Consider the following 22,121-nt stretch of genomic DNA (forward strand, 5'->3'; position numbering starts at 1 on the left):
AATTATTAAAAATATATTACATTAATATTTTATTTTTTTATGATGTAAAAATTCCCTATCCGAAATTGCACATTTCTAAGTCAAAATTTAAATTTACATTCCAGATGAGAGGACTAAATTAAATTAATCATGGTGGCCAAATGTGACAGCAAAAACCCATCAAAGAAAAAGCCCAAAAATATACATCTGGATTAAGTACGCGACAAGTGTTACAAAATAACTAATTAATTCTTGAAACCTAATTTAAGTATGAATCAAACTTCTTGAGACACCAAAACAAGGCCTCTCTGTACAAGCAGCTCTTGAACTTGACCCAAATATTCCCACATATATATATATATATATATCACCAATCATCTAATGGACAAAACCCTTTGAAGCTGCAAAACAAAAGGGAACCAAAATAAATAATAAATAAATAAAGTTTATTAGCTAACACCTCTTTCTGAAAAAAGAAAATTTAAATAGAGAGGAAACCACTCTATATATGGTTCTTGATTTTATCACAACATGTCAGCACAAAAAGACATGCAAAAAACTAACATTTGTTTATCGATTTAATTATTAATTAACTAAACCCAAATTTAATTTTGCGGCAGCAGATCAGATAGAATAATAAAGGGTTGTTGTTTATACCTAATCCTCTAGCCTCAGAACTCTTCATCAACCTCATCCTCTTACATGATTCTACAAACATTCTGCCAAATATTGTGTAATAATAATATTAATAATCAGAAGCAGATATAACTTAGGGATAAATAAATAAACAAACACAATAGGATCAAATCAAGAATGCTTACTTCCAAGGAACATCCCCAATCATCATCCAATCCCCATCTCTATCCTCATATGTAGGCAGATATTCTGTGCCATTTGCTGGATCCATGATCTTCATCTCATCACCTAGTGAATCCAAGAAGACAATTAAATTATAATGAATGTTGATCAATTCATGCTAGCTGTGCTATTTGATCCTTTATGTATGAGCAATAAATTAATTAAACTTGATCTGAGATATGCTTACATATGGTTAAGCATGTAAACATGCTCTCCAGTGCAGCCAACAAGTGCTGATAATTGGTGTATATTTCCAGATCAATTTTTCTCAAGTAAGGAGCTCCATCTACAGCAACTTTCACGTATTTGCAGTTTTTCATCATGTTCTTCCTGTACGCTCTCACCGGCGGCCATCCAACCTGACTCCTGGAATTCAGAAAAATTCACATCTAATTAGTGAATGTATAATACAAATCTCAAATTAACCAAACGCACTACGCAGACGATCAACGGAATATATCTCTTAGAGCATTGATTTCTAACGAAGTAGATTGCACTTGCACGGGAAATTTCTACGTTTTGGAACTGATTTCAGTCTGTAGAGAACAGAATCATCTCGTAAAAGTCAATTACAGAAACTTCCGATATCGAGCAAATTGCATGATAATCGATACCGATAGAAGCAAATTGAGTAAGAGAATTAATTAATTAAATCAATCAATCAATCAATTAACTCACTTCGACGAAGGCGGAGTCGAGACGCTAACTTCATCGTCCTCCGAGCTTCCACACAATTTGAATCCAACCGTCTCCGAAAACCGCCGCTTCCCGCCCGATTTCACCGCCTCCGCCGCGCCTCCGCCGGGCAAACCCAAAGTGAGCTCCGTTTTCAGGCATCCTGTTTCCGGCAAACCACTTCCTCCGTCCGTAAACATCAAACAATCGAAGATTCAGTAGCTCTTCACGAGTAATGCGTGATTCGTGAACATTCATTCATCCCAAATGGGAATATAAAGGAAAAGGAAACACAACGCAGCTACAACCATAAAAATCAGCTGTTGATCAATCGACACGTGTCCATAATCGGAGGGCCGTAATTGGTCCAATTTCTCAAATTAATTATGATGGTAAGCGTGTGGGTGTATGAGTTTCCTAGCTCTTAAGTGCTTTCAACATTTGGGCCCTACACTGTACCCTATTGTCTCTTTCCTTTGCTGTGTAAGCTTGGCTGTTATACCCTGTTTGGCTGTACAATTTTGCATTTCTGCAATATTTCACAATTTCCAAGTTTGGTAATGATTATTTCTTCCGTTATATATATTCACCCTCGTTTGTATCTATATATTCATTTGTTTTTTTCATAAAATTTTAAAAATATTAGTATTATATTTTGATAAAAAAACTAAATTGTATGATATAAAGATAGTATTGTATAATATAAAGATAATAATATTTATGTAATATATTGTAAATTGAAAGGGTATTTGTAATGTTAGATAGGTAGTACAATTATTAAAAAATGAAATGAATACTACTTTATTATGAGATGAATCAAAATAAAAAAATAGATAGATTGTCAAAGAACAAAGGGAATATTTTTTTTCAATCTACCAATAAAAATTCATTTATTTTTATTTCTCTTTTATTTTTATGTATTTAGATTTTTCAATTTTCTATAAAATTAATTTTAAATGAATTATTATATTATATTTGTTGATACAAATTTTTCAACAATAAAAAGTAAAATCCGAAAATAGAGAAATATCTTTCAATTTGATAGATGATTGCCTGAGATTAGGGATCTCTAAACTATAATACATAAAATAAAATAGGGAAAATAAAATAAAATACTGGAAAATAAAGTGGTGATCCCAAAAGTAATTCTCTTGAATTTTTTGTTGATTGAAGATACTTTTTCAGAATAGACCTGAATCCTTAAATAACCCCTTGAAGAAAACGGTTTGAACCGTCGTCTGGTCGGTTGCAGCAACCGCTGTTCAACCGCCCAGAAAACCCTCATCTGTCAACACGTGTGTTAACCGATCCACCAACCGCTCGCGCCAATTACAGCACTCAACTGCTCAGCCGACCACCGTGTCGTCCGACGCAACCGACTGCGGACCGCCTGACCTGCTCAACCGACTTTGGACCATCCGACCTATTTAACCGACTGAGAACCAACCGACCACAGACCAACCAAATGTGGTCCCGACCACGGACCAACCGACTGTGGTCCCACTTCTTCCTTGCCCGACCTTCTTCTTGACAGACCTCCGTGTCTGTCCGACTTATTTTTTTCCCGATTTCTGGACCGTTTGGCTTATATCCAGACTCATTCAAAATCATACTGCCATTATTTATTATTATTATTATTATTATTATTCACATTATATACTCTGTCCAACCCTTTTAAAATGAATATTTTGAGATTTTGTAATAGATTAAAAATTAATAGTATTTTATTAGTTAGCGAAAATGTATAAAAAATTCTGATTTTTTTTTGTCTTTTTACCGTATAGAGTAATTGTATGTCTAATGATATTTTTATAATTTAAGTAAAATTTAACAGTATTTTGGTATTAGTGTATGATTATTTTTCTAAAAACAGATATACTTTAACTAAAACAAATAAAAATGATAAAAATAGTTATTTGAATTGAAACGAAAATAATATATTTTATTATGATAAAATATTAAAAATATTAATAATATTAGTTATAAGAAAATAATAAAATAATATCATAATTTATTATTCTTTGTTTCTTAACAAAATTATTCCCTTTTTTTATTATTTTGGTTCGTAAATATATATTTTATTTTTAATAACCATATTGTCTAATTAACATTATACATAATTTTTTAATTTATAATATATTATATAAATATCATTACTTTTATATGGTATTATATTAATAAAATTAATTTAATCTTATATTTTTTATTTAATTATATTTTAATATAATATTAATATTTTTAAAATTTTATGTAAAAAGTAAATAAATATATAAATTCAGTAAATATGGTACGGATAGATAATATTAAATAAATGGGTGAATGAAATGTTATGGCGCGGAAACTTTGCAATTTCTGTGCCGTACAGTAGATTTATTTTTTATTTTTTGGATTGAGTAAAAGTGGGAAAGGCAAACAGGGAATTGGGGCAGTAGGTCCCACGTGTCGGGTTTATAAAGGTAGAAGGTCAACTAGGAATCGGGTGGGGCATGGAGCAGTGGACCGCCATGTGACCCTGTTACTGCTTTGTCGGGAAAGTAGTCTCCTATAACCACAAACCGACACGTGTCCAATGTGGGTCCCACCTCTTCCTTCCAAGACCACTCTATGGTACCATGAATTAAAACCGCGGCTGCATGGATCGATAATCAATTCATCAACATTTTTTTTTTCAATAATTTTTTTTAGTAGGTAAATTATATTATTGTTTGTTCATTCAATCATTTTTTAATAGTACGATATTTCATGAATATTAATATAAAATTTATTTTTTCATAAAATATTAATAATTTAATAAAAAATAATATTATTTTTTATATTATTAATAAACATTTTTATCTATCATACAAAATAAATGTTGTGAAATTATGTTAAATTCATTATTTTATGGTCAGAAGTTCAATTCTCATGTTACTAGATAAGACTAAATAATGTCAAAAAAATTTAAATTTATGTAATAATTAAAAATGTTAAAAACATTTTATTACAAAACCCTAATATTATTGTGAATTGTGACAAAGAAAAGTATAAATTTTTACATGAACACCATCCAGCAGTACCAGTTTTTTAAAATTGTTTATACGAAATATTTACATAAATCTATATAATTAAATATTGAAGCAAACACATTTTTTCCAACTTCTTGATAGCCCTTTTAGGGTAGTTCAATAGGAACCGATTATTGACTTGCCTGTGGTCTTAGACATGCTAATATCAATAAATTCATTTATTTATATCATAAAAACAAATTATTAATTAAAAATATATATATTTATTTAGTTTTATAATAAGTTATACTTTCTCTGTCCTAAATTTATTAATATTTTTATTTCTAAATTAAAATATCTCAAAATTTTGCAACAGTTTATTATTTACACTTTTTTGTCATTCTAAATATTGTAATTTATAAAAATTATTAGAAATAAAAAAGTAAAGAAAAAATAATAACAAAATCATCAAAATTGTACTCTTTGTCAATTTATGTCTAATTTTTTAAATTGTCATAAAAATATATTTTCGTTTATTATTTTTAATAAAAATATCACATTATATATATATTTACTAAAAAATGATTTTTTATTTTTTTTTAGTTAATTTCTAAAATATTGTGCCAAAAGTAAAAGTTGCTACCTTTAGTTAATTTTACCCACCATATGAGTAAGAACAAAATGCAATAGAAGTAGTATTATATATTGACATGAAAAAACTAGCTCTGCTGTTTTACTGACTATATTAATTTTGGACGTTTAAATAAAATTATGAGTTAGGTTTGGGGGTATCATATTGATAAAATTAAATTATAGAACATTGCAATAAAAATGTCACATGTAAGTGAATCCCTAACCCAATGGAACACAGCCAAATTAGAGTAACTACCACACTAATTAATTACTGATGTCTTCCACTAAATATTTGAATTTTATCTATTTCCAGTACAATTTAATTTGGCACAAACTCAAATTGACTTCACCTAATGTATCCACCAAAAGTGGTCACAATCACCATGTGCCTATTAGGCACAAAATTTTAACTTTTGGGTCGGCATATTTTTAAAATGTTTGGCCAAATTGGGATGTGATTAATTAAATTAATTTGCTCATCACATAACGAGACAATTCATCTTTATGTTTATTTTTTTTATTATTATTGTTCTAGGAAAGATAATCCAGCCGTCCCAATTCTGCCACGTGTACGTTATTTGATAGTTATTTCCTAATTTGATTAGACATTGCACATTATGATAATGAGACGTAATTAATTAGTGTCTGGCATTTATAAATACTATGATATGGACATATCATTATATTCAACTAAAATGAAATGAAGTAAGAAAACAACTGAAGTATATTGTACTATTATTTAAAATAGAAGGGTAGTGAAAAATTAATTTTTGATATAAATAGTCAATTAAGGGAGTTAATATGATTTTGATTTTTTTCTAATTAAGAGTACAGTGTATTTGGACAATTGGTGATGATGCAAGTGTCTGTCGATCCAGATTTAATTAATTTTATACAATACATTGATAAATATATGTGATATATATAAATATATATATATATATATATATGAAATGAATTAATAGGTTCAGTGAATATGAGGCAGTAATTAGATTCATGTTGATGTCCATGTTGGTGCACTATTACTTTAATTAACTGTCCAATTCAACGAACTTAACTAATATCGGTACTTTAATCAACATCTTTTTTTTTATTATTATTATTATTTTGACCAGCCATGATTCTCCAGCTACTTTTGCTGTTTTGAATTTGAATTTTTATTTAATAATATGAGTTATGTTTTAAATGAAAATAATATTAACTTTAAATTACATAACATAGAATCAAAACAAAACACAAACATGTCTAAAGGATGGCGTGGCCTGCTGGTATGGGTTAAACTTGTAACTATGAAGTCATGGGTTTAAATTTCTGATGACGCCTCATTGTAGTATAATAATCGGAGGTAGTAAAGACGAATGCCTCTCATAGTAGGTTGGTGTGCCATAAATTTTTTCTTTTTTCTTTTTTTACCTTAATACAAAAAAGACATGAATTGGTGGAGGAAGCTTCAATAACTAAGCCATTGCTCTTAGGGTAAGTGGTCTAGGGGGCACACGTGCTAATGCCCCCTTAAGAATCTAATAATTCCCAACAACCCATATAACTGATCAGTTTGATGTCTAAACACAATCTAATGTCCTAACGAATAAAGCTTAATTACTCATACACACAAACACAAAAATATAATATATGTGTGTTATTTTGACAAGAAATTGCATATGTATTATATAGGGAAAATAAAACAGTAATCAATCATGAGATGTGAAGTCTGCTGGAGTATCAGACATGATTGACTATTGTTTCTGCGATGAAGGGTCAACGAGATTTATGGGTGGATCTTTTATTTATTTTTCTGCATAATAAGTGACCGGTAGAATAGGTCTTCTTGTTGAGTCTGTTGAGACTTTTTCGAAACTGCTATTTCTTTCTTTTGTAGTGGCTATTTAACGCCCAACTCGATTACTGAATAAACTGTCGAAGCTTTCTCGTGCATATTGATTCTTTTCTTCCTTCTTTGCTCTAATATCTGGTATCAGAGCCAAGTTAGCAAGATTGATTAGAATCTGAGGAATACACGAGTGAAAAGAGAGAGATGTCGAATGAAGGGCAGAACCTACTGACGATCCCAAAATTCGACGGTGACTACGACCATTGGAAGATGCTGATGGAGAACCTACTCCGATCAAAAGAATGGTGGCATCTTATCGATCCTGGCTATACGGAACCTGCAGAAGGAGCCAAGGAGACCGATGAACAAAAAAGTGCAAGAGCAGAATTGAAATTGAAAGATCTGAAGGTTAAGAATTATTTATTCATAGCCATTGACAAGAGCATTCTAAAGACAATTCTTCAGAAGGAGACGGCTCGGGAACTTTGGGAATCAATGAAAAAAAAGTACCAGGGAAGTCAAAGGGTACAAAGATCTCAATTACAGGCATTGCGAAGAGAGTTCGAAATTCTCGAGATGAATGAGAGCGAGACAATCACAGAGTACTTTGCCCGGGTGATGTTGGTTGCCCACAATATGCGCAACAACGGCGAACGCTTGGAAGATACTCAGATCGTCGAGAAAATATTGCGAACCCTCACCGAGAGATTCACCTATATTGTGGTGTCCATTGAAGAGTCAAAAGATATTGATCATCTAAGTGTTGATGAACTACAAAGCTCTTTAGTTGTACATGAACAGAAATTTCGCAGAATCATAAAGGAGGAAGAACAGGTACTAAAGGTGACAAATGAAAATTTCAGAGGAAGAGGTCGAGGTAGAGGTCGATGTATGACAGGAAACAACCGAGGAAAAGGACAATGGAGGCACCCGGTAAACAAAGCGACCATTGAGTGCTATAATTGCCACAAATTAGGACACTTCCAATATGAGTGTCCTACTTTGGGAAATAAGGCAAACTTCATTGAAACTGATGCTGAGGAAGAATTGCTCCTTATGGCATGTGTTGAAGGGAACAAGGCCACGAGAGATGAGGTATGGTTTCTGGATTCTGGATGCAGCAACCACATGAGTGGTAATCGGGAGTGTTTTTCAGAATTGGACGAGGATTTCAAACACACTGTGAAATTAGGGAACGATAGCCGCATTGCAGTTACAGGAAAAGGGAGTGTGCGCATGAAAGTAAACGGGTATGTTCAGGTCATTTCAAATGTATATTATATACCTGAACTTAGAACCAACTTGTTGAGTATAGGACAGCTTCAAGAGAAAGGCTTGTCAGTGCTAATTCAGAATGGAACATGCAAGGTCTACCATCCAAAGAGAGGAGTGATTATGAACTCAGACATGAGTGGTAACAGGATGTTCTATTTCATTGCTGAAATGGAAACACAGTTCCCCATGTTAATGAAGGCTGAGTCTTTAGAAGTGTCACACCTATGGCATTGCCGTTTTGGACACTTAAGCTACAAAGGGTTGACTGCTTTATCAACTAAAGAAATGGTGGAAGGGTTGCCCCAGATAAAAATTCCACAAAAGCTATGCTCAAGTTGTTTGGTAGGAAAGCAACATCGGGAGAGCTTCCCAAAAAGGAGCGCGTGGAAATCAACACAGAAGCTGCAACTGATCCATTCAGATATATGTGGTCCCATTAATCCAACATCAAATGGCAACAAGAGGTATATTTTGAGTTTTATTGATGATTTCTCACGCAAAACTTGGACGTATTTCTTGAATCAGAAATCGGAAGCTCTTGATGTCTTTATGAGTTTCAAAGTACGTGTTGAAAAAGAAGCCGGAACAAGCATACTCTGTCTTAGAACAGATAGAGGAGGTGAATTCAACTCAAATGAGTTTGCCAAATTTTGTAAAGACCAAGGAATCAACAGGCAACTAACTGCAGCTTACACACCTCAACAAAACGGTGTCGCCGAGCGGAAGAATCGGACTGTAATGAATATGGTTCGAACTATGTTGGATGAAAAACAAATGCCAAAAGAGTTTTGGGCAGAAGCCGTGAATTGGTGCACTCACATTCTCAATAGATGCCCAACGTCAGCTGTAGAAAATATGACGCCTCAAGAAGCTTGGAGTGGCAATAAACCAAAAGTTGATTATTTTCGAGTATTTGGTTGCCTAGCACATGTACACGTTCCAAATCAAAAACGAAGAAAATTGGATAACAGAAGCAGACCTCACATATTCATTGGTGTTAGCAAGGAGTCTAAAGCATACAGGCTCTTTGATCCGACAACAAACAAAATATGTATCAGCAGAGATGTTGTTTTTGAAGAAAACAATGGCTGGAACTGGAAAAAGGGTACTGCTGAGGTGATCCCAAATGCAATTACATGTGGAGATAATGGTGACGCAGATGATGAGAAAAGGCCAGTTGACGTCTCATCGGAAGGAGAAAGTGATTCTGGCACAACACCAGCAGAAAAATCAGCAAGCTCATTAGAAGAAACAGGTTCAGGAGAAGAGGAGGAATGCACTACTCCGAGTGCCCCGGAAAGAAGGCCACGCACAACTCCCACATGGATGGTGGATTATGTTTCTGGGGGAGAACTATCTGAGGACGAAACAGTCATGATGATGATAGAAGATGACCCTGTAACCTTTCAAGAAGCTGTGAAAAATAAGAAGTGGAAAGAAGCAATGGCAAAGGAAATGAAATCTATTGAAAAGAATGGCACTTGGACGTTGTGCACACTACCAAAGGAGACCAAAGCTATAGGAGTGAAGTGGGTATTCAAAACAAAGTTAAATGAAAAAGGAGAAATAGAGAAACACAAAGCAAGATTAGTGGCTAAGGGGTATGCGCAACAATATGGAATTGATTACACAGAAGTTTTTGCCCCAGTAGCTCGTTTGGATACCGTCAGGCTTATTCTAGCTATAGCGGCAAAGAACAAGTGGGAAGTACTTCAATTTGATGTCAAAAGTGCATTCCTTCAGGGAGATATCAAGGAAGAAGTGTATGTGCAGCAGCCAATGGGATTCGAGAAGCAAGGAGAAGAAGAGAAAGTCTATCGACTACACAAGGCGTTGTATGGTCTTAAGCAGGCGCCGAGGGCTTGGTACAGTCGAATTGAAGCCTACTTTGCTCGTGAAGGATTCAAGAAATGCACAAATGAACACACTTTGTTTATTAAAGTGAAGGAGGGAGGTGAACGTTTAATAGTAAGTCTTTATGTTGATGACTTAATCTACACAGGGAATGATCCAGCTACGCTCGAAGATTTTAAACGTTCAATGATGGGTGAGTTTGACATGTCTGATTTGGGAAGAATGAAGTACTTTCTTGGAATCGAAGTTATACAAAATGATCAGGGAATCTTCATTTGTCAGCGCAAATATGCAGAGGAGGTGCTGATTCGTTTTGGAATGGAAAACAGTAATGTGGTAGCAAACCCCATAGTGCCGGGAACAAGACTTTTGAAGGATGAGGAAGGTCCAAAAGTTGACCCAACAATGTTCAAACAAGTTGTCGGGTGTCTCATGTACCTAACCGCTACTCGGCCAGACATAACATATGGGGTTAGTCTCATCAGTAGATTCATGTCCTCTCCAACAGAAACTCATTGGAGTGCAGCAAAAAGGATATTGAGATACATCAGAGGAACTACTCAGCTTGGAATTTTCTACTGCAATGAAAGAAAAGGTAAATTGGACGCATATTCGGATAGTGATTTTGCTGGAGATCTTAATGATAGGAAAAGTACATCCGGTTATGTTTTCTTGCTTGGAAAAGGAGCTGTATCATGGTCTTCAAGGAAACAACCTGTAGTATCATTGTCCTCCACAGAAGCCGAATACATATCAGCTGCATACTGTGCAAGTCAATGCATATGGCTTCAAAACTTGCTTGAAGAACTTGGTGAAAATGGAAGAAGAGGTACTGTGATCAATTGTGATAATACTTCGACTATTCAATTATCTAAGCACTCTGCTTTTCATGGAAGAAGCAAACATATAGATGTGAAGTTCCATTTTCTAAGAGAGCTAGTGGATAAGGGATCAGTGCTACTCAAGTATTGCAAAACACAAGAACAGGTTGCAGACATTCTGACGAAGCCGATAAAGGTAGAGCAATTCGTGAAGTTGAAGAAAATGCTTGGGATGATTGAAGCAACAAAGATAAACTACTTGCTGCCGCATTCAGTTTAAAGGAGGGATTGAAGGGTCAACGAGATTTATGGGTGGATCTTTTATTTATTTTTCTGCATAATAAGTGACCGGTAGAATAGGTCTTCTTGTTGAGTCTGTTGAGACTTTTTCGAAACTGCTATTTCTTTCTTTTGTAGTGGCTATTTAACGCCCAACTCGATTACTGAATAAACTGTCGAAGCTTTCTCGTGCATATTGATTCTTTTCTTCCTTCTTTGCTCTAATATGCGATCTAACTTATAAGTTGTATAGCCCAATTTTGATCTAGAAATTGGACTATATATATATATATTTAATGTCAAATATTTCATGTAATTTGCATTCTTTTATTTTTCATATTCATAGTTTAAAACAAGAAAGGCTTGATAACAATGCTCCGAGAAAACATATATATATATAGAAAAATAAAACTCTGAATAATCAAGATAGCTACAGCTTATGGATATGAATATATGAAAAACGTTAATGGACACCTTTTCTTGAAAATGACTTACATATATATCAATTATACTATTAATTTGTGGATCATACCCTAGCTTTGTGGATCAACCTACACCATACATACATATATATATATATATATTTATATATATACCATGTATATGCATATGAATATACTCAGTACAGTTCGATTTCTTTTGCACAAATACCATTCTCAACCCAACCATTTTAATATATAAAATATTACTAATTTACATATTTATTATGAAAGCAACAACTCCAACCAACCAAAATAATCATCACCCATAAACTTCACACATGTGCCAAATTTCGAATTCAGTATGATTGAATTAAGTCTGTAGTTTTAGGTTATAAATATAAAGGTCGTTTTGTTTACTTATGTTTTTTGCACTATTCACGAAAGCTTAATATTTTTTAACACAGTTTGTTATTATATTTAAAATAATTATATTGAATTTATATACTTCTACTACTAATGATAACCATTTGGTAATATATACCTGGATCATTTCATGAAGACTGTAGCACCATCTGCATGGCCACCTTGTGGAACAGTTACCCCATTGATGCATGCATTGCCATGAAATTGCTCCACACAAAACAGCAGACTGTAAAAAGCAATATATATCATCATGTCTTAACTATATTTAATGATTATATCATGCTTATATGATATAGATAATCATATATATATGTTGTATCTACATTACTACATTCACAATATATGTAGTAATTTCATATCTTAACCATATTCAATGATTATATCGTGCTTATATGGTTATTGTTTTACAACTTACAACCATCTTGGGAAAAACATGGTACCGGAAAGAAAGTTTCAAGCACTTTATGTATGATGCATTTGCATTATATTAACTCGAACTTTGTGTTGTTTATTCATATTTCATGTGTCGATCTCTATATTTAACGTGTTGTCAACACCATGCTGAATGATATATTCATTCAACATACTACAACAGCACATTTCAGAGGTATCATGTAACTAATATGGTATATTTGCTTGTATTTTCGACTCTATTTTCATACTATACAATCTACATAAAATTGTTCCTCTTAAAATTAGGATGAGTCAGTGACAGTAAAAATTATGAAATTGCATGCCTTAAAGAGCTGATTGCAGTACTCTATGATAGAAAAACTGTTAAGAAGGGATCTGAATTTTCAACCTAAAACCAATTGGTGATAGGTGGAGTGGCCTTCACCCTTATATAATAGGGGAGTTCCCACGTATTTGGTAATGTGGGACAATATTCAACAAAAATCATTCCCAAATGGAGCAGCACAACTAAAGCATGTTTAGAGAAAGCACCAATCCATACCATGACGACATAGAACGTTTAGAGCAGCTAGCATTATCATATATCCATCTTGAATCAACTTCAGCGTGATGAAATCAACACTGTCAAGCAGTAACATAGGGGAGGGGAGAAATAAGAAGCAAGCAGATGGAATATTAGAATATCATCTTCAACTATCACTAGATCTTCACAAGCATCGCAGTTAGGAAAATTGTAAACAGAAATATATATATCTCATCAATCCAAACGATTGGAGTACTTTGATTTCTAGTTTAGAGAGAATAAACAGCCTCAGTTAAAAATAACAGTGTCTTCATATCTTAAACGCAAGTATCAAATCCCCAAAAACACTACGTATCCAAACTCCAAATGTATAGCAACCAAAACGTCAAAATTGACATCAATACGATTCCAAAACATAATTTATACCATTCCTAAACACAAATCTGACCTAAGATGCAACCGAATTTCCGAACCAATCCAATCCCTATAGAAGCATTCAAACTCACCATCCTAAGAGATTAATTCAGTGTCTCCAACTTCTGAAATTCGAGTGCAGGATCCACCAAGAGCGAACAAATCGATAAGCACGCAATCGAAAGCTGAGATCAAGAGCTAGAAATACTACGCAGAGTGTACGAAGATTTAGGGATAGAATTATAGAAACGAGCAAATGAAGAATTTCACAAAGTAAAAAAAAAAAAAGACTCAACCTAACTGCCAGGAGCGGTTAGAGTAAAACCATTTCTTATTCTCTGTAATCCTGGCCGTTGATTGTGTGTTGACCACAGTGTAGACGGTCTAGATTGCGATTCGCGTGTACGTTCTACTCTTCCAAAAATTTAATATAATCAATTAACATAAATAAAATAAAAACATGCAACAATATTATCGTGAAATATACGATTGACTATTGGGATAATAAGCAAACAGCTCCGTTAACCACATACACTGCAGTCTGCGGGTGAGTACCCAATCCAGTGCAATTTTATAATGAAAATTACAATTACATAGTCCCAAAAATAAATCTCTCATTTTTCTTTTTCCTGTATATTAACAGGAGTCCGAGTCCTGTCCCCTCTAGTGCCTCATCTTTGTCAATGGGTTGCATACTTGTATTAGGGTAGGTTTCAAATATGTCTAATGCTTTTATATATATATATATGTTACAATATTTGTTTGTGTCTAAAATCTACCTAACTAGATATGTTCGGATAGCTCCCCAGCCAAACTCAACCCAATTCATTAACAATTCAACTCAACTTATTTATAAATAATCAAGCCAAACTTGAGCTTGAGAATTATAATTTTTATAAGCTATTGTCGGAATATTTAATTAAACTTATTAGTGATTATATATTTATATCATTTTATATATATGAATATAATGATTTTTTTTTATATTAAAATTTATATTTATTAATAAAATTTGAATATTTTATTATAAAAAATTATGATTAAAAATAGATGTATTTAATTTATATATTAATATATATAATAATATTAGACCTAGCTGACAACTCAAAATTAGACATCTGTATGTATCTTGTGACCGAACTAACCAATCCAAAATATGCACTTCTTGAAATGTAATGGGTAGCACTATTTCACTAAGTTCACCACTTTGATAGTCAAATAATTGCAATATAAAAAAGAAGGCCAACAGAATGGTGTTCATGCAATTTTCTTTTTAACTTTATTCATTTCTATTTCCATGAATAATGTTTATATTGAATATCATATTATAAAATTAATAAAAATATTTTCCAAATAAATAAAATCCCAAAGCATAAAAAAATAAAATAAAATCCAATTATTTATATCTATTCAATGGTTGTTTCTAAAGCACTGGGAAGGCAGAAGGGAGCGCACTACATATATGCCCACATTTGCCAACCCCAACTCTTCAACAACACATTAGTTTTGATATATCTATAGGAGTTTACTTAAATGATTAAATAACAAAACAAACACGTCCTTAATGTAATACTACAATCTATGCGTTGCCCATACTGTTAAATTTAATATAAATTACCAAAAATGTAATTGGATACAATACTTAAAATAACATAAATGGTCATTACTTATAGACCTATAAAGAAAAGAAATATAACCTAGACCATATATATAATTCATAACTTCCATTCAATATAACAAAAATATTGAAAAGGTTCATCAAAGTATTTGTTAGTATTCTGTCAAATGAGAAAAACTACATACATATAGTGGGGGTGGGGGGCAGGATTCAACATGTTTTCTGTATTTAATTCAACATAATACTAGTATTCTTCCAAATAATATATTTGAATGTGTATAACGGCCCAACAAATAGAGCATAAAGCAACAAAATGTATTACTTTTACTATATTGAAGTAATTATCATTAGATAATTTGGTTTCACCTTGACAAGGTGAAGATGTAGTAAATGGCACTAACAAATTAAACCAACTACTAATGATGTAAAGTTGAGACATAGTAAACTGTCAAGTCACACATCACTGCAAACACAAACTAAACATCCTATCCATTTATTGACAGTGAAGGTTGATGACGATCGTAGAAGAAAGGAAATAATAAAATAACAACCACCCAAGTTTGTGGAGGCAGACACATTGATACATGTCCAACTCTTCTTGGACAAAGTTGACTCAATTCAAGACCCCAAACAAATACAAAAAAAAATAAAATAGCTCCATCAACACACATATTATATATATATATATATATGATATTAATAACCAACCCTAAGAAAGACAATTCAATCTTGCCATGATTATAAAGCACCACTAACACACTCACAAGCAATATGGGTGTAATAAATGCTGTAAGGTATATACCAAGAATAAACCTGTCCACTACACTATAAAAACATTAAAGAATTTTATTAACCGTTGCTGTTTTTTTTTTTTTCAAAATTATTTTATGTACATACACACAACAGGCAACAGGTGTGTGTTTGTGATTTTTGCCTAGATTCTAAGCTAGCCTCTTTATTCCTTCTCTCTCTTTTAACCTAACCATAGCCATCAAATATTAGCAGGTAGCTTAATGGGCTCTCACCACTTTTCTCCATGTATGTATGTGCCTTTTCATGATAGTGCAGCAGGCTCAAGTGAGGGACGTATTATTATTAGGGTTTTCTTTAACCTTAATTTCACATATATCTATATAAATAGACAAACTTACCTATTCACAGAGTTTGGTTAGTTAGGTCAGTCAAATGAAGGTTTTATGTACAATATAAAAGAGTAATTAGTCAATGAAAGACTAACCTGGTGAACTTGTAGAGAGATTTTCTGGTATCGGCTTTGATCAGGTCCATCTGATCAATCTCATTTGAATATATACCTGCAAAGGTTTAAGTTTCATTACAAGATTAAAATAAAGCTTCTATACCTTTTGATTTTGCTAGTAAGTTTCATTAAAAGATCGAAACGTGGCTTGATGGATCAGAGGCAGACAACATATGTACACCAGATGCTGATTATGTATATAGAATACGAACTTTCTTGGAGCAGAGTGTGTATATGTTTTTCTGCAGGACAGATGAGGTGTTAGATTTCAGACCTCAGAGACATCAATAGTGTTCTATATCATGTTCAATATTCCTCTGCAAGAACAAGGCGGAAAAGTTTTATATTTGGGTGCTTACTTAAGTGGCCTTTTGATGCCAAATCACTTGCACTGAGTCTGGTCCATCCATTGTGGCCACCCAACTTAGATTTTGACAAGATTTCCAATATCATATTAAAATCTTCTCTTTTTATGGTAAAGTAGCTTCCAAAAGCATCCACCACTCGCGGCGTATTCATTCCATCTTCTGTGCATTCCTTCGAGTACTCAAGTTCGAGAATTATGAATGATTCTAATTTTTGTCAGTCCCTGTAACACAAACACTTGAAAGGGCAAAGTTTTTCTTAGACGAATATCAGTTAGAAGATGAATGTAAAATACTGCATTCTTCTCCATGAAGATTTAAATTGCTTTATTGGACATGCTAATTTGGGGGGAGTCTTTATATTCTGTTCTTTGAGGGAAATTCCTTTTTGACTTGATGCCCTGATAATTTTGAACTTTCAGGCTTCAGCAATAGCAATTATTTGACATGAAATATAATAGAATAGCAGTATGATAAGGTACACCACCACAAAAGAAGCCTAGGTTTTTCAAAGCAAATACTTAAGATGAACAATCATGTATCTTTTCATGATTTCTCTACACATGTTAGTCTACTGGACAATAAGAAAAAAAGAACAATTTCAACTACGCCAAGACAGAATCATACTTTCAGCAATAATTAAGCCCAGCTTTGTGTATCTGATCTTTTTTGTCAAAGTATCTACATATATTTATTTATATGAACAATCATATATCTTTTTATGATTTCTCTACACATGTTAGTCTCACTGGACAATAAGAAAAAATATATTCAACTACGCCGTGACAGAATCATACTTTCAGCAATAATTAGGGTGATTTTTCTATATCTGATCTTTTTGTTTAAGTATCTATGTATATTATATATACAGATAACAGACGGTATTGCTATATCGATACATGAGGTTTTGTCAACCAGGCCAAGGAATTACCTTGGTCAAAAATCTTATGCACGATTAAAGAATCTAGAACTGGCATATAAACTGGACGGACCATATTGATGCGGCCATTTTGCCTTGTCAGGGGCCAAGATTCTGAAGTTACTACGCAACCTGGAAAAGATTGATGTTCATTAACATCATTGATGTAAACATGGACAAGTTGTCATTTGTCCTGCGGAACGTTACAATACTGCAAATTGTTTTATGCTGATGTTTAGAAAAGAGAATCTGGTGCAACCATGTAGAGTAGAAGAATGTACATGTATAGTGTTTTACAGCACATGAAACATGTTTATTTCCCATTTTCAGGGCATCATATGCAGTAAGATCAATTCCTACAGCCACAACTAGTCTAGAATTAAACCAAACTAACACATAAGAATGATCAGCGAAGGCAATCCCAAATCAAGTTGATATTTTTGTAATAATAGACAAAAGTCCCCTTACATGATAACTAATTCCCAAACGTGATTATGCAATATCTGGCAAGTTTGAAAATTTAAAATATCTCTTTATCTGACAGGATTCTTGCAAAGTTTATCTTAAACAGAACTACTTCTACTTTTATCTCAAAAGCAAGTATTATTCAAATACCAGAGAACTATAAAAGAGCAAGAAGTCTGGACAAATCCCGCACCACCCTCAACCTCCAAATCTCACACACATAAAACATAATATGGTCGTAAACTCAAGTAGGGTAGAAAATTACCCGAGTCAGGCAGCACCATTTGGATGGAATGAACTCACTGCAAATGCTGCAGCAACAATGGAAATACACAGAGTCTGTCTGCCACCATCCAGAACCACCATGCAGAAACTTAGGCATCACCTTGCTGAGATCTTCTTCCCTGATGACCCATTGCACAAGTTTAAGAATCAGACTTGGGTCAGGAAGCTGGTCCTGGGGCTTCAGTATTTCTTCCCCATTTTCCAGTGGGTGCACAATTACAACTTCCACTTATTCAAGTCTGATGTTGTCTCTGGTCTTACCATTGCAAGTCTTGCAATTCCCCAGGGGATTAGTTATGCAAAGCTAGCAAATCTTCCGCCAATTATTGGACTCTGTAGGTGTTGAGATCAAGCATCATTTTCACATAACTTACTGAACGTAACTGTTTTCTAATATCTTAGTTTTCTGTGGTTGGTTTTTGAGCAGACTCCAGTTTTGTGCCACCTCTTATATACTCTGTTCTTGGAAGTTCTCGGCATCTTGCTGTTGGACCTGTGTCTATAGCTTCGCTTGTAATGGGTACAATGCTCAGCGGAGCAGTATCCAGTGCAAAAGAACCAACTCTTTACCTTAAACTGGCCTTCACCGCTACATTTTTTGCAGGCGTATTTCAGGCTTCCCTGGGCTTTCTAAGGTATGAGTTTGCAAGTGCTTGGTTAATCTATTTGAACTTGATGGTGTTACATCCACTTGATTGGTATCCTTTGGCAGATTGGGCTTCCTCATTGACTTTCTCTCAAAGGCAACTCTAGTTGGCTTCATGGCCGGAGCTGCTATCATTGTTTCATTGCAACAGCTAAAAGGGCTACTCGGGATCACCCATTTCACGGGAAAGATGCAGCTAATGCCTGTGTTATCTTCTGTCTTCCATCACAAAGATGAGGTAGAATATCATTGTTAGCATTGGCAGATATTCGAGAAGGATAGAAAACTATACCTGAGTCTTGGACTTTAACTAATGTCTGCAGTGGTCTTGGCATACAATAGTCATTGGAGTTGCCTTTCTACTCTTGTTATTGACGACAAGGCAAATTGTAAGCATCCTACAATTTTTTTGTTGCAAGTTGTTGAAGATTCCTGTCTCCATTGATGACAATGTTTGGACAACATAAACATGCAGAGCATGAGAAAGCCAAAACTATTTTGGATCTCAGCAATTACCCCATTAGCATCAGTAGTCCTGTCAACCGTACTCGTTTTCTGCATCCAGTCCAAAGTACATGACATTCATATGGTAAGAAGCCATGATTATAATGCTTTCACTTGTTGAGCAGATTATTACAAGTTCGGAACTTGCACCAAATATCTTCAAAAACCTTTAACTGTAGAAAGTTTCTACAGATTGGCCACTTGCCCGAGGGACTCAATCCATCATCTGCAAACATGCTTTTCTTCAGTGGCTTTCATCTGGCACTTGCTGTTAAAACTGGTATCATCACTGGAATACTTTCTCTCACGGTAAGCTCTTGATTTTGCATTTTCTTAGATTCTGTTGAAATCATGTACAATCTGACTTTCAAATTACTCTCATACACAGGAAGGAATTGCAGTGGGGAGGACATTTGCAGCCCTGAAAAACTATCAGGTTGATGGAAACAAAGAAATGATGGCGATTGGGATAATGAACATGGCAGGATCCTGTTCTTCATGCTATGTCACCACAGGTAAGGCACCCTTGTGTCCACATTTTCAAGATGGGAAGATAACCATTACAGTGCTGAAACTCTTCTGCTCTCCAGGATCATTTTCGCGATCTGCGGTGAACTACAATGCTGGAGCACAAACTGTGATGTCCAATATAATAATGGCTGCAGTAGTCCTCGTGACTCTGCTGTTCCTCATGCCGCTCTTTCGGTACACTCCTGATCTCATCCTGGCAGCAATCATCATTACAGCTGTCATTGGCCTGATTGATTACCGGGCAGCATACAGGCTCTGGAAAGTCGATAAGCTTGACTTTGTAGCCTGCCTGTGTTCCTTTCTTGGTGTTCTGTTTATCTCAGTGCCCATTGGTCTTGCCATAGCTGTTGGAATCTCAATCTTCAAGATTCTGCTGAATGTCACACGACCAAACATTGTTGCTTTGGGAAATATTCCAGGAACTCAGACATATCAAAACCTCAGCAGATACAAACAAGCAGTTACCATTCCATCTTTTCTTATCCTCTCCATCGAGGCTCCTATTTATTTCGCAAATTCAACTTACCTGCATGAAAGGTTGAACTGGATTCACATAACCTGCAAAGTAAATTTATCTCTACAGAAATGATAGAATAAAATGTTTGACCATAACCTTAGTTCCCAACCTGCAGAGTATTGAGATGGATCAGGGAAGAGGAAGAGCGGGTGGCATCAAACAACACAAGCAATCTCAAGTGTGTTATTCTTGATATGACAGGTATCTTTTCTGTATCCAAATGCTCATGTTTCAGGGTTACATATACACACTCCATAGCTGCAAATGCATACCAACTTGAATAATCTTCACTCCCTCATTTTCCATTACTTCTCAGCTGTGACAGCAATAGACACGAGTGGAATTGATATGATCAGTGAGCTCAGAAAGACACTCGAACAAAGATCTCTGAAGGTAAGCTGAGACAGCCATATGCATATCATAGCCACACTTTGGCCTCTTCATACATAACCGTTAAGCCATTGTTTTCAGCATGTCTCGATAAAATATTATAATGACAAGTCTCTGCATATCCTCGTGTAGCTTGTACTGACAAACCCTGTCGGAAGTGTCATGGAAACACTGCACCAAGCTGACATTTTGGAGTCATTTGGAATAGAAGGGCTGTATTTGACAGCTGAAGAAGCAATTGCTGACATTTCATCTTCATGGAAGGCTCAACCATGACACCACTTCAGTGTAAGCTGTAGGCAGTTCATGGAAGGCTCAACCATGAAGATTTTGAGAGCTCGCCCACTTCTGTGTAAGCCGTAGGCTGCGTTTTTGTCCCTGTTTGCCTTGCTAGCAGCTATAGAAGATCAGTGCAATATATCTATATATAATGTTAAATGTAAGAACTCTTTCCTGTAAGAGTTTCGGTAATCATTAATCAAATTATTTCAGACTCTTCCACCTATGATCAAACTTTCTTCTCTCCCAAACTGGCCCTAAGACTCCTTTTTATTTTTTTGGGCTGCCGATTAACTTCAGTTATGATGGGCCTTGGGCCCATTGAAAGTATGAACTTGAAAACTACAAACCCATCTGGATTAGAAGACTGATCCAATGTGATCTTAAGCACAGTCACAGCCATGGGTGGTGCTCCTACAAAACACAGACATCTGACACGTGTCATCAAAGAATAACACTTAACACAGAAAATTCCCTCCACAAGGATAAGTACAGCAAGAAATATGGGACAATACATACCTGTATAAAGACTGCAGCCAAAAGCTATCCCTTTCTGTGAATCAATCCCCAACCTTTTCCAAACACTAAATGATATATTCCTACCTTTCAGATATACCCTCTCCCTTTCTTCTCCTCCACTGCTTCTATTTCCTATATCATCCCATGATTCTCTACTTCTTCCCCACACAAAGATGTGCTACCCAGAAGGTGCCTATTCAAAACCTTCTTGTGATTATGCAATCCCCCTCCGGGAATTGGCTCCGCGACGGCAATTAGCAACAAATACAGGGGTTGGGATACAAAAGGTGTGTGTGTGCTCACCTACCAGTCATCCAGGGTCTTTCAGGTGCCGGCACCACCACAGAGAGTATCAGTGGGGAAGCCGGCAACCAGGATGTAGGCCAATCAGTATGTAAATTTCAATCTTGTGCGCACCTGTGTTCATTTCTAGTCTTGTG

At 34.7% G+C, this 22,121-nt stretch overlaps 3 protein-coding genes across 6 annotated transcripts; 1 reads left to right on the plus strand and 2 right to left on the minus strand.

Annotated features, from left to right (window-relative positions):
* Positions 1-105: 105 nt before the first annotated feature.
* LOC127266174 (auxin-responsive protein IAA16-like) lies at positions 106-1,778 on the minus strand. Its single transcript, XM_051296340.1, has 5 exons — positions 1,516-1,778; positions 1,025-1,203; positions 801-903; positions 637-698; positions 106-380 (listed from the first exon to the last, which is right to left on the minus strand). The coding sequence occupies exons 1-5, from the start codon at positions 1,710-1,712 to the stop codon at positions 358-360; spliced, it is 564 nt and encodes a 187-aa protein (XP_051152297.1). The 5' UTR covers positions 1,713-1,778; the 3' UTR covers positions 106-357.
* Positions 1,779-11,865: 10,087 nt separating this feature from the next.
* Positions 11,866-18,387, minus strand: LOC127266183 (uncharacterized). 3 transcript variants are annotated; one of them, XR_007842090.1, is made up of 8 exons: positions 18,276-18,387; positions 17,558-17,677; positions 16,621-16,864; positions 16,241-16,503; positions 13,682-13,794; positions 13,478-13,592; positions 12,990-13,069; positions 11,866-12,260 (listed from the first exon to the last, which is right to left on the minus strand). XR_007842090.1 is itself a non-coding variant. In XM_051296350.1 (7 exons), the coding sequence occupies exons 3-7, from the start codon at positions 16,778-16,780 to the stop codon at positions 12,208-12,210; spliced, it is 399 nt and encodes a 132-aa protein (XP_051152307.1). In that variant the 5' UTR covers positions 16,781-16,864; positions 17,558-17,677; positions 18,276-18,387; the 3' UTR covers positions 11,866-12,207. The 3 variants fall into 3 exon arrangements, 1 of the variants encoding a protein (XP_051152307.1); XM_051296350.1 differs by lacking the exons at positions 13,478-13,592; positions 13,682-13,794 and having other exon boundaries at positions 16,241-16,316; positions 16,474-16,503; XR_007842091.1 differs by lacking the exons at positions 16,621-16,864; positions 17,558-17,677; positions 18,276-18,387 and having other exon boundaries at positions 16,241-16,316; positions 16,474-16,586.
* On the plus strand, positions 18,114-21,389 carry LOC127266139 (probable sulfate transporter 3.4). Of its 2 annotated transcripts, XM_051296296.1 has the most exons (11): positions 18,121-18,630; positions 18,723-18,930; positions 19,008-19,179; positions 19,265-19,330; positions 19,417-19,530; positions 19,638-19,754; positions 19,834-19,960; positions 20,036-20,513; positions 20,609-20,694; positions 20,810-20,886; positions 21,016-21,386. In XM_051296296.1, the coding sequence occupies exons 1-11, from the start codon at positions 18,243-18,245 to the stop codon at positions 21,157-21,159; spliced, it is 1,977 nt and encodes a 658-aa protein (XP_051152253.1). In that variant the 5' UTR covers positions 18,121-18,242; the 3' UTR covers positions 21,160-21,386. The 2 variants fall into 2 exon arrangements, with proteins under 2 accessions (XP_051152245.1, XP_051152253.1); XM_051296288.1 differs by having other exon boundaries at positions 18,114-18,630; positions 19,834-20,513; positions 21,016-21,389.
* The last annotated feature ends 732 nt before the right edge of the window (positions 21,390-22,121 follow it).

This window comes from Andrographis paniculata, unplaced genomic scaffold (genome assembly GCF_009805555.1).
Source record: "Andrographis paniculata isolate CXL003 unplaced genomic scaffold, ASM980555v1 Contig18END, whole genome shotgun sequence".
NCBI classification, from domain to species: Eukaryota; Viridiplantae; Streptophyta; class Magnoliopsida; order Lamiales; family Acanthaceae; genus Andrographis; species Andrographis paniculata.

Bases quoted from the DNA above. Each gene is read 5' to 3' on its own strand.
- LOC127266174 (XM_051296340.1), bottom strand. From the start codon at position 1,712: ATGTTTACGGACGGAGGAAGTGGTTTGCCGGAAACAGGATGCCTGAAA. The intron at 1,204-1,515 runs GTGAGTTAATTG...TCTGAATTCCAG, and splicing joins TCGACTCCGCCTTCGTCGAA to GAGTCAGGTTGGATGGCCGC. The intron at 699-800 runs GTAAGCATTCTT...AATATTTGGCAG, and splicing joins ATTGGGGATGTTCCTTGGAA to AATGTTTGTAGAATCATGTA.
- LOC127266183 (XM_051296350.1), bottom strand. From the start codon at position 16,780: ATGAATACGCCGCGAGTGGTGGATGCTTTTGGAAGCTACTTTACCATA. The intron at 16,317-16,473 runs GTTCGTATTCTA...AAACCTTTGCAG, and splicing joins ACACACTCTGCTCCAAGAAA to GTATATATTCAAATGAGATT. The intron at 12,261-12,989 runs GTATGGATTGGT...TGCTTTTTACAG, and splicing joins AAACGTTCTATGTCGTCATG to TCTGCTGTTTTGTGTGGAGC.
- LOC127266139 (XM_051296288.1), top strand. From the start codon at position 18,243: ATGGTCGTAAACTCAAGTAGGGTAGAAAATTACCCGAGTCAGGCAGCA. The intron at 19,331-19,416 runs GTAAGCATCCTA...ATAAACATGCAG, and splicing joins TATTGACGACAAGGCAAATT to AGCATGAGAAAGCCAAAACT. The intron at 19,755-19,833 runs GTAAGCTCTTGA...TCTCATACACAG, and splicing joins CTGGAATACTTTCTCTCACG to GAAGGAATTGCAGTGGGGAG.